General features: G+C 39.2%; 1 protein-coding gene across 3 annotated transcripts in view; it reads left to right on the forward strand.

The window, feature by feature from the left end:
- The first annotated feature begins 7,692 nt into the window (after positions 1–7,692).
- The window catches only part of DBT (dihydrolipoamide branched chain transacylase E2), a 43,630-nt gene continuing 38,717 nt past the window's right edge, over positions 7,693–12,605 (forward strand). For 2 of the 3 annotated variants that reach the window (XM_045547445.1, XM_045547446.1), the window contains exon 1: positions 7,693–7,768. In XM_045547445.1, coding sequence (XP_045403401.1) covers positions 7,718–7,768 — 51 coding nt within the window. In that variant the 5' untranslated portion in view covers positions 7,693–7,717. The remainder of the gene's footprint in view (positions 7,769–12,605) is intronic. The other variant, XM_045547447.1, reaches the window with a different exon arrangement.

Below are 12,605 nucleotides of genomic sequence, written 5' to 3' on the forward strand. Positions count from 1 at the left end.
TGTGTAATTAGTGCCACTTAATGTATGTTACCAAAAATAAGTATATCTGCCCCCAGAAAAAGAAACATAGAAAGGAATTCAGTCCTAATTACAACTAACCTTTACCTAAGCATAAAGCATATAAAAAGAAGAACATAAGTAGATAGGGTTTTCTCCACTTGTGGAGACAGACCCATTTCCCCTTAGGAAATGTACTTTCGCTTTGTACCCTAAAACTTCACTCAAAAGAAATTCTTCACAGATGCTTACTGAGAGTCTGTCACCTCTCTCTGTTGTGCAGGCCAAGGTTTGCAATTCCTCCAAGCCAGGAGCCCCAAAATTGGGACAACACTTCAAAGTCCAGCTATGGACTGAACCGTGACAAGGCCAGGGCAGAAACAACAGCCAGCTTTTTGGTTCTACCTGTGGCTCAATTCCCACATTAACTGAGTACCAAATAATATGTAAGCCTCTAGGTAAGCAAAGAAGAGTAAGGCAGTTTCTCCCCGAAGTTATTAGAGCATAATGGAGAGACTGAGAAGTAGTCAATTACAATGTCATCCACAATAATAAACTGGTAAGGTATTTATCTTACAGTTTATTAGGGGACAACAATTACAATATAACAAACTGTAACAATAACAGGCAACATTTATTGAGCACTTAGGTGGTATGCACTGCATGTATTCACAATATGATGAAGTACCAACTATTTTTATTGTTTTATAGTTTCCTAAGTTAAACAATTTGCTACAAGGTCACACAGTTATTAACTAGAAGACTGGGATATGAACCTGGGTAGTCTGAAGTGAACACCACTGTTTGATAATCCCAATGCTCTGCCCCTTTTGTGATAGAGAATGTTCTGGAAGCACATAGACTATATACTTAATCCAATCTGGGACTTGCCATAAGATATTAATCAGGGAAGTAATCATATTTGCATTTGGGAATGATGGCTTTGACAGTATGAGGAGGGTGAATTAAAGGCCTAAGAGCCTGAAGGAAGAAATGCCAATGATGCAATTATCCAGGCAAGAGATAATGAAAAGTTGAAGTAAAGCAATGGCAGTAGAGTTGGAATATAAAAGTTGTACTACTATCTGACATCTTAGATTCCTATTTTAGAAACTTAACCTCCTCAGAAGAAGCCTTGCCTTTTTATTTCTAACTTTGGCTATGAATTCCTTGTTCTGACCTATTTGTCCCATTCCAACTACTTCCAGTGGTAGGGGGAAGTGAAAAAGATGGTAATATAAGGTAGAGACAGCCAGGCAAGAGTGGATAATAATAAGCATCTGTATAGTGCTTTCATATACATTATCTGTCTTAATGTTCATAACAAAGCTGTGAGGTTGGTGTTCTCTCCATTTGGAAATTAGAGACTGGGACCTAAAGAATTAAAGTGACAAGTGACATGCCAAGATGACATAATGAGTAAGTGGCAAAGTTGGGTTAAATTCTGAGCCTTTTCAATTATCTACAAAGAAAGTAGAGTAAATAAATAAATGATTGTTTTAAGCCACCAAGTCATGTCTTAGAGTGGATTGCTACACAGTAAAAAAAACAAACAAACAAACAAAAAACTAGGGATAAAGGGATAAATGTTAACTCCCTTAGTCTGATTAAGGGCATCTGGAAAACCCAACAGCAAACTTCATTATTAGTATTAAAACATTAGACTACTTCCTTTTAAAATAATTAACAAGATAAAAATGCCCACTATTGTAGCTTTTTAACAGAGATGGAAGTCCTAGCCAGATTCTACAAGAAAGAGATAAAAGATACAAGATAGGACAGGCAGAAACACCACCTTCATTAATCACACAGGATATGACTGCCTACATAGAAAACTCAAAAGAATCTTTTGACATATTATTGCAAACATAGTTGCAATGAAATTCCAATCAAATTCCTACCAGGATTTTTTAAAGCCTGACATGCTGATTCTGAAATTTATATGAAAGAACAAAAGGGCAAGAATAATTTAAAAAAGAATTAGGTAGAGAATATTCATCCTATCCAAATCCAGAATTTCTATAAAGCAGAAGAGTAACTAAGATAATGTGAGATTGGCATAGTGACAAAGAGACTACTCAGACTAGAGAAACAGAATTTCTATGATAGATGAGATAGCAGATTGGTGGGGAAAGGGGAACACTTCACTTTATGGTGCTGGCATAATGGACTAACCATGAGGGAAAAAATGAAACTGGATTTCTATCTCATACCATATATTAATACAAAAAACATTTCAAAATGATTTAATGACTTAAATGTCTCATACCACATACAAAAATTAACTCTAAGTGGATCAAAGACCTAAAAGTAAGAGCTAAAAATATATATAAACTCTTAGAAGAAAACATAGATGTTATTTCTTCATGAACTTGGATTGGTCAATTTTTTTCTGAGCTATGACACCAGAAGCACAAACAACTAAAGAAAAAATAGTGACATTGAACTTCAATTTAATTAAAATTAAAAATTTTGTGCTTCAACGGATATTACCAAGAAAGTGAAAAGACAAAGCACAAAATGGGATAACATATCTATAAATCATGTATTTGACAATAGTCTAGTATCCAGAATACATAAAGAACTCTTAAAAATTTAGGAATAAGGGCAGGTGGGAGTGGGAAGGCAGGGATGGGTATATTCATATCTAATGGGTGCAGTGCGCATGGCCTGGGGGATGGACATACTTGAAGCTCTGAGTCTGGTGGGGCAAAGACAATATATGTAACCTAAACATTTGTACCCCCTAATATGCTAAAAGAACAAAAGGAAAAAAATAACATTAAAAAATTGAAGAATAAAAAGACAACTCAATTAAAAAATGGGCAAAGGATTTGAACAGACATTTTTCCACAGAAGCTATATAAATCACCAATAAGCAGCTGAAATGATGTTTAGAGTCATTAGTCATTAGGGAAATGCAAATCAAAACCACTATGAAATGCCACTTCATACCCACTAGGAAGGCTACAATAAAAAATTACTGACAATAACAAGGGTTGATAAGAATGTGGGGAAACAAGAACCTTCATACACTGCTGCTAGTACAAAGGTAAAATGATTCAGCCCCTTTTGAAAACCTTCTGGCAGTTCCTCAAAAAGTTAAATATTTCATTACCATGTGACCTAGCAATTCTACTCCTAGGAATATACCCAAGAGAAATGAAAACATATGTCCATACAAAAACTCATATTAATATATGAATATTCATAGAAACATTATTCATGGTAGCAAAACGTTGAAACAATCCCAATGTCAAAAATAAAATTAGACCAAGTTACAATTTTAAGAGTTCATTGTGCATACGAAAGTACAGTTTGCAAACTGAGAGACCTCAAACCAAAAAATGGCACAAAGTCTCAATTTTACACTACTTACAGCACAGCTTATAGAGCATAAAGAAGGAAGTATTTTCACTTTTTTCATGATTGGCTGTCATTTTTTTTTTTTTTAAGACAAGTAGAGCTATTTAAGCCGATTTATCTATAGCTGATTGGTTTAATTGCACTGAATCATGTGGTAAGGACAAAAAGCTTATGTTTTTGTTTTGTTTATATTTAGGAGTAGAGTTTAGGAGAAATCAGGATGGATTAAGTTTGGGTTACATGGCTGTGGGCAGTTGGCCTTGAGGTACCTAAAAGCTGGCCTTCATTTTTATTTATTTTTTAACAATGTTTATCGTCTGATAAGTAGATAAACAAAAATGTATCATATCTATACAATGAAGTATTGTTAAACCATAAAAAGAAATGAAGTACTGACACATACTGTAACATAGATGAATCCTGAGAATATAAGTAAAAGAAGCTAAGTGAAGAAGCCAGTCACAAAAGACCACATATTGTATGATCTCATTTACATGAAATGTCCACAACAGGCAGATTTATAGAAACAAAAAGTAGATTAGTGATTCTCAGAGGATGGGGAAGGGAATACAGAATGGGGAGTGATTGCTAATGGGTGTAGGATTTCTTTTGGGGGTTGATGAGATGTTCTGGAATTAGATAGTGGTAATGGTTGCAGAACTTTGTGAATATACTAAAATTCACTAAATTGTACACTTTAAAGGCTGAATTTATGGTATGTAATTGATATCTCAATTTTTAAAATTACAAAAGAAAAGAAAGACAAATGTGAAAGAAATACAGCAGACTACTTTTAGAACCTTTGGACTGAGAAGGATTTCTTACAACACAAAGAGCACTAACCATAAACAAAAGATTGATACTTTCAACTATGTTAAAATTAAGAACTCTGTACATCAAAAGACATTTTCTTTTTTTTTTTCTTTGAGATAGAGTCTCACTCTGTTGCCTGGGCTAGAGTGCCATGGCATCAGCCTAGCTCACAGCAACCTCAAACTCCTGGGCTCAAGCAATCCTCCTGCCTCAGCCTCCTGAGTAGCTGCGACTACAGGCATGTACCACCATGCCTGGCTAATTTTTTCTATATATTTTTAGTTGTCCAGTTAATTTCTTTTTATTTTTCAGTAGAGATGGGGTCTTACCCTTGCTCAGGCTGGTCTCAAACTCCTGACCTCAAGCAATCCTCCCACCTCGGCCTCCCAGAGTGTTAGGATTACAGGCCTGAGCCACGGCGCCATGCCCAAAAGACACTTTCAAAAAAGCAAAGATGCCAGCACTTTGAAAGACCAAGATGAGAGGATCTCTCTCACAAGACCCCCATCTCTAAAAATAAAAAAAGTTAGCCTTCATGGTAGCACATGCATATAGTCCCAGCTACTCCAGTGGCTGAGGCAGGAGAATCACTTCAGCCCAGGAGTTCAAGGCTGCAGTGAGCTATGACTGAGTCACTGCCCTCCAGCCTGAGCAAGAGTGTCTCTAAAACAAACAATCAAACACCAAAAAAGCAAAGACAAGTCACCTAGAAGAAAATATTAGCAACACATACAAATGAAAAGGGTTAGAATCCAGAATATATATAGAACTCCTACACAAATTAACAAGAAAAAGATGGACACACAATAGGAGGGAAATGGGAGAAAAGCATGAGCAGGCATTTTAAGAATGTTAATACTGCTTCATTTGACCAGCTTACAAAAAATTAAAAAAGAAAAAGAAAAGAATGGTTAATAAACATATGAAAACATATGCTCAACCTTATTTATAATCAGGGAAATTCAAATTAAGATCAAAATACCATTTTATAATTACTAATTTGGAGGGAAAATTTAAGTCTGATAATATCAAATGAGGAACGATGGATACTCCTGTTACAAAACAACTAGGTGTGTATTTTGTACAATCAAGTTAGGAAACAATCTAGCACTATCTAAAGTTGAAAATAAGCATAACCCCTGTCTCAAAAATTCCATTTTTAGGTATTTATCCTGGCCTTACTAATCAAAGTGCAGTTGGCTAACCAATAGCATTTATATCACCTGGAGCTTGTTAGAAATGTCCAATCCCAGGCCCCAGATCTTCTGAATTAGAATCTGCGTTTTAACAAGATCCCCAGTTGCTGTCAATGCTATTAAATTGAGAAGTACTACCCCAAAGAAACTCTTGCACATGCACCAGGAGAAATGATCAAGAACATTCATAGCAGCACTGACGGTAACAGCAAAGAACTGGGAACAATACAAATATCCACTGAATAGAGTGTAGATAAATAAATTGTGGTATTGTCATAAAAGCTAGGTGCAGAAAGATATATACAATTTGATACCATTTTTATAAGACTCAAAAACAAGCAAAAGTAAACAATATATTATTAGGGATCCATATATGTATATATGGTTAATTCTAAAAGAAACAAAGGAATGAGAAACATGCAATTCAGGGTAAGGGTTATTGGGGCAAAGAGGAAGGAGAAGAGCAGACAGTAACCTTCACCAGCCTAGAAAGGTTCTATTTCTTAAGTTGGGTGTTGGGTTCAAGAGTTTTTGTTATATTATAATGTAACTTATCTATATGGCTTTTTGTTTTGTTTTTGTTTGTGGGTTTTCTGTTTGTTTTTCAGACAGAGTCTCACTCTGTTGCCTGGGCTAGAGTTCAGTGGTGTCACAATAGCTCACTGCCACCTCAAACTCCTGGGCTCATGCAATCCTCCAGCAATAGGCTCCTGAGTAGCTGTGTAAGAGCAAAGGTGACTCCATGACAGGCTAGGCTTCCTGGAATAGGCCTAAGTTTCGGTTTCCCTGGCCCGGGCCCTCCCCTTCCCCGAAATGACACCGATGACCACCGGAGGATCCCGAGACTTGGAGCCCACCAATCAGGAGTTAACGTGACCATAGAACCGACCAATGAGGAGCCGACACGGTCAGCCAGCCTTGAAGGAACAAATGAACTGAGGCAGGGAGGGAGGATAGTGTGCACAGCGTATGTAGCCCGCTGGAGAGCATAAAAGCTTAGTTTTACCCCAGGACGGGGTCCTAGTTCTTGGAGAGGCCACTGCGCTGATGCTCTGGAACTTGGACCCTAGCTCGAGCTAGCCAGTAAACTCCTTTGCCTTTTGCAGCCTTGGTGACTCTGCCTCTCTGTTCCTGGGGCCGAGGGAAACCGGTTCTAACAGCTAGGACTACAGGCATGGACCAGTAGGCACCACACTGGGCTGGGGGGTAATTTTTTTTTTTGTAGAGCCACAGTCTGGTCTCACTGTGTTGCTTAGGCTGGTCTCCAATTCCTGGGCTCAAGCTGTCCTGCCTCCGCCTCGCCAAATGCTGGGATTACAGGAATGAAACACCAGGCCAAGCCTTGGGTAATATAAAATAATGAATTTATGAAATATCTGAGATTTTATTTTACAACCACTAATCTTCAATGTTGAGGATTTAAAATATTGTCCTTGTTCCAGTTTTTTTTCTCTATAATTCCTTAGACATCTGTGCAGATTTTCATTCCCATGTAAGAGTCAAGAACAGACAAATGTCATCCTGGACATTTCCAGAAATTGGTTTCCCAGTTGCTCTGGGGGAAGACTGCCTATTAAAAGAAAGCTCTGATCTTTTCTTTACTGGTTCTACTTGACCTAAATTTGACATTTCAAGTGACAAGTAAAAAACAAAACAAAACAACAACAAAACAAAAACCCCCACTAAAACACAAAAGAGAAAGAGACAAGTAAAAGGTTATATGTCTGTGATACGTATTGCATATGCTATTCAGCTGAGTCTCACAACATCCTGTAAGAAGGAAAGATAATGGTGATGACACGTTTATTTTAGACAGTAGGTAATTCTGTTCATCTTTCATGGAAAAAAAAATCGAGAAGCCAATTTTGGTAATCAGTGACACTCGAAGGGAGTAAGAAATGCCAGTCATTGGAAAAGTAGTCCTGTATGAACTTTTGAAACAACTAGTAGTACCGAGCCTTGCTACAAAGTATAGAAATGTTCCAATTTCTGTAATCAAGGCGGTTACTACATAAGATTAAGAAGGGCGAATGATTCCTACTCATCCCACAGGTAACTTTCTCCAGGTAAATGTCCTTCCTTTGTTCCTTTAACCCACTCTACTTCCTCCATTACGGAGATTAAAAAAATTGTCGTTGGCGCACGTGTGTTTACACAACAGAGCCCGCCCAGCCCCGTCGCCGCAGTGGGTTCGGGCGCCGGCCCCCGCCGCGGGTGGCTGAGGGTGGGAGGCTCGTCCCCGCTCCCCATTGGCCGCTCAGGGGGCGGCGCCTTTCCCGTCTCCCGATAGGCCGCCGGCCGAGGCGTCTCCCGCATCTGCGGCGCAGAGGCCTTTCCGGGGAAAGATGGCTGCAGCTTGTGCGCTGAGGACCTGGAGCCGCACTGCTGGGCAGCTGGTAAGCAAGTTTGGGCGGATCCGAGGCCAGGAAGGAGTGATTTGCCCGGAGTCATCCAGGAGCGGTGTGTTACTTTCTCCTCCGAGTGCCACGCGTCATGGAGAGGTGGAGGGATGCATGCAAAATACAGGGCAGAGAAGGTGCCGAGCCGACGTGTCTGGAGCGGAGACCCACTCCTTCCCCTTACCTGGGCGCGCTTCTGCGGCGGCTCGGTCGCCCTCCTGCTCCTTCTGCACCTGAAGCCCAGCTGGCCTCTCGCCTGCAAGCCTTTTCATCGAGCACCTTCTAGGTGCCGGGCGTTGTGATAGGCGCGCGGGATACAGAGGTGTATTCAGTCGGCATTTATTGAGCACCCACGGTGTGGCAGACACTGGTAATAAATACGACCCTTACCCCCAGGGAATTTACAGTCTAGAAGAAGAGACCGTTCAGCCAAAGTATATCGCCGTGAGTTCTTGCCTCTTTGGAACCGAGATGCTTTTTTAGTCTTTTGGCCTATATTTCTCTCTGTTTGCACCACGTATTCCACCCCTTTTATCACCAAAGCTATGACGCCACCATCTTCCCTGCACTTCCCCCTCTTTCTCACAGTCTTTTCAGCACCAAGCACTGACACGTCCCGGTAATGATACTGTTTCATCTTCTTTGCTTAGAGTTTTTCTTCCTATACCCTCCACCCCACCCCTCCTTTCCCTACATGTTCCTGCCTTGGTGGACCCTTGATCTTACAAAACCTTTGAAGTGCCTGCTGTGTACCAAGTACTATGTTAGGCACTGAGGATGCAAATGTGAAGAAGACAAACATCATCCCTTCCCTCTCAGAGCTTACAACTTTGTGGTGGAGGACAGGGGAGAGGGAGACAGATAGATATTAAGCAATTACAACCCAGCATGGGTAGTGCTATGATAGGACAAGTGTCTAGAGCTACAGGAATACATAGGAGTGGACCCTCCTTTCCCTACATGTTCCTGCCTTGGTGGACCCTTGATCTTACAAAACCTTTGAAGTGCCTGCTGTGTACCAAGTACTATGTTAGGCACTGAGGATGCAAATGTGAAGAAGACAAACATCATCCCTTCCCTCTCAGAGCTTACAACTTTGTGGTGGAGGACAGGGGAGAGGGAGACAGATAGATATTAAGCAATTACAACCCAGCATGGGTAGTGCTATGATAGGACAAGTGTCTAGAGCTACAGGAATACATAGGAGTGGACACCTATGGTGGGCTTTCGGGGTCAGAGAGGAGTTCCCAGAGGATACTGTAGAACCTGAGATTTGTGAAGGATAAGGAGGAGGTAACCAGAAGACGAGGGCTCTTCCCAGCTGCACCTTACCAGGTATTGGCCTCTTCTTTGGAGAGTTCTCCATCCTTGCCTTTTGTGATACCAGCTTCCCAATATTTTTCTTCCTACACCTTTAGCCACTTCATCCCAATATCTTTTTTCCCTACCCCACTTTCAAATGTTGCTGTTTCTAAGGACTCTGACTTTGGCCCTCTGCACTTTTCCCACTTCCTGGGTTATCTCATCCACTTTTTAGAGTTAGTTACCAACTGTGCTGGTAACCAAAGTTCCCAACCAGGTCTACTCCAGAGCCATATAGTCTTCTGTCCTGCAAATCTCCAGTTGTATGTATATGAGGTGTTTTTCAGCTGCAAGTAATAAAAACCCAACCAATAAATAGGAAATTAAGTATTTATGCATACAGAACATTGGCAGCTGGCATCAATTAAGTGGCTCATCATTATCAGTGTAGTCATTTTCCTAGCAGCTCATTTGACCTTTCCCTCCTGGTCACGAGAAGGCTGCTACGACTTCTTATTCTATGTTCAAGGCAGGAAGGAGGAGGGGTGGAGCGAGCCAGACTCACTGGCTACAACTGTGTTACATGGCCACTGCAGGTGTCTGCCATTAGGCCTCAAAGCACGTTAGACTCTCTAAGGTCCAGAACTGAACCCTCAAACCTGTTTCTCTTGATTCTAGCCTGTAACTCTCTGAAGAAATCTGGTCACTATTTTTCCACCCTGCCCTCAACTGTATGTGTGCTGGTCCTTCCTAATTGGACTTTCTGCCTCTAATCTTGTGCCTTTCCAACCCATTCTACATAGTGTAGCCAGGGTAATATAATAAGACACATTTGATGTCATTTTCTTGCTTAAAACTTTCCTCAGCAAAATGTCCAAAATTCAGATAACTATGAGGCAATTTATGTTCTGAACTGTTCCAATCTCTCAGGCTTCATTTCTTTCTAAAACCCACCCATGCTAACCCCGACTCTGACACCTCCCACCCTTACTCCACACCAAACCACACTAGAACTCTATTGAACAACTTAAGTTAATTGCACATACATTGTTCTGTCTCTCAACTCCAGACCTTTGCACATGTATTTCCTCTGCTTTAAAGATTCTTGCCTCACTCCCCTATGGCCTTATGGGCAACACACCTCATCCCCTGGATTACTCCTACTCATGCCTCAGGTCTTACTCACTTCGACATAACTTTTTCCAGGTAGGTTCCCTTCCTTTCGGTTCCCTTAACATACTCTACTTCCCTCGTTATAACACTGTGTTATAATCACCTGTTTACTTGTCCTTATCTTTCACCAGACTCTTCATTCCATCCCCCATTACTGCACTGTGATATAATCAGCTGTTTACTTGTCCTTATCTTTCACCGGACTCTACATTCCATAAGAGAAAGAATTGCATCCATTTTGTTCTTTATATAATCCCAAGTGCCTGGCACATTGTAGGTACTCATATATTTGTTGAATGACTCAATGAGAATCAGTCTGTTTTTTCATCTTTTATAAAAAGTTTCCCCAAGAAGAGCTCTTACCACCTATAGTAAATTATTTAGATGACCTTATATTGTGTTTTACACTTCCCTAGGACATCATGCATTTGACTCTTGATTGACTTAACTATGTCATGCTGCATTTTTCTATTGTGTCTGTCCTCCTGTAGTAAAGCATAAGCAGTTTAAATTTACAACCTTGAATGTAGTCATATTCTGCATCTTATTTAGCTTTGAATTTTTGAGTCCAGCACAATGTCTGACTTGAGCACTCAACAACTTCCTGTTGAATTATTTTTTTCCGTATGCTAATCTGCTAAACCATTTCATCTCCCTTTGTGTTTTTGTACTCTGGTTGTAGATATTCAATTATGTTTAAAAATCAAGGAAAGACTTATTTTAGTTAAATCATTGAGTTAGTAGTTAGGCCATATGTATAATTGTCCAAACCGGATATATTGGAGAGTGAAAGTGGTGTTATTAATAGTTACCTTAATAACTAGGGGTAACTTGGGATCGCCTTAGGCAGATTGATACAAATAGTCCCCATAGAATTAGATGTCTTTAAATATTGTTCATAGGTGAATTCAGAATTGCCTCAACTATAAAATATATAAAACTGGTAATTCTATAAGCATGCCTTTTAAAATTGGAAGTTTAAAGCTTTATGCTAATTTCCTAGTCTGTTCCTAGAAAATTATTTTTGAATTCTAGCTTGAAATTTTTTTTTCTCCTTTCTGTTTCTTTTAATCCATCTATTCAGCAATTTCACAATGTTTTTAGCCTCTTCATGGCTGTAATCACATAATGCCTATTGCACTTTGTTTGCTTTTTTTCTTTTTCTGCTGTTAAATACCTCAGTCAGGAGCCTGTTGTTTTGTGTCTCATGGACTGTACAGTATTCCCCCCTTATCCACAGTCACAGTCACCCGTGGTCAACCACAGTCTGAAAATAGGTGAATACAGTATAATAAGATATTTTGAGTGAGAGACCACATTCACATACCTTTTATTACAATATATTGTTATAATTGTTTTATTAATATTTTATTATTAGTTATTGTTAATCTAACTGTGCCTAATTTATAAATTAAACTTTATCATAGGTATGTATGTATAGGCAAAAACATAGTATATATAGGGTTCAATACTATCTGAGGTTTCAGGCATCTACTGGGGATCTTTGAACATATCACCTGCAGATACAGGGGGTGAGGGGGAATAACTGTAATAGTTTCTTGACTTCTTTCCTTTCCAGACTTTGCTTGTAATCTATTCAATAAACTAGATTAATTTTCCAATCCTTTTCTTCAATAACCCAGAATGTATGAGTTCAAACTCCTTATCCTGACATTATAATCATCAACAATTTTGTCCTTGAGCTATTTCCACTGCTTTTTTATACATTTGATCAAGCCAAATAAATCAACCTGCTCACTGTCCCAGAAGACATGCCAAGCAAATTCCTGCTGCAGTACCTTTATATGTGCTATTTCCTCTGCCTTAAAAGTGCAATTCTACTCTTTTATTTTATATACTTATGATGCAAGGCCCAGCTTAATTTTTTTGTTTATTTTTTGTAGAGACAGGGGTCTTGCTATTGCCCAGGCTGGTCTCGAACTGCTGGGCTCAAGCCATCCTCCCACCTTGGCCTCCCAAAGTACTAGGATTACAGGAGTGAGCCACTGTGCACAGCCTAGGATGATCTCTTTAAAGTATAGCTAAGATGCATGATTTAAGATTATTCGTATTTTAGGAAAGAGATCTTCAGTTTTTCTTTGCCTTCAGAAATTAGTAACAGTTTGGAAACTAAAGTGAAAAATCACTTAAGAATTTAAATGTATTGTTCCTGTCACTAAACCAAACTTTTATTTTATATTAGTCACTATCAACAAAAAATAACAAAATTTTTGTCTATAGATATGTATTAAAACATGACTACCATATATAATGTGTATTATAACATAACTTTTAAATTTTAAGAGCTAATCACACTAATGTAAATGACGTAATTTTTTTAAAAAAGTAAAAGTGATTA

The sequence above is a fragment of the Lemur catta genome, chromosome 3 (genome assembly GCF_020740605.2).
Source record: "Lemur catta isolate mLemCat1 chromosome 3, mLemCat1.pri, whole genome shotgun sequence".
Classification (NCBI taxonomy): Eukaryota; Metazoa; Chordata; class Mammalia; order Primates; family Lemuridae; genus Lemur; species Lemur catta.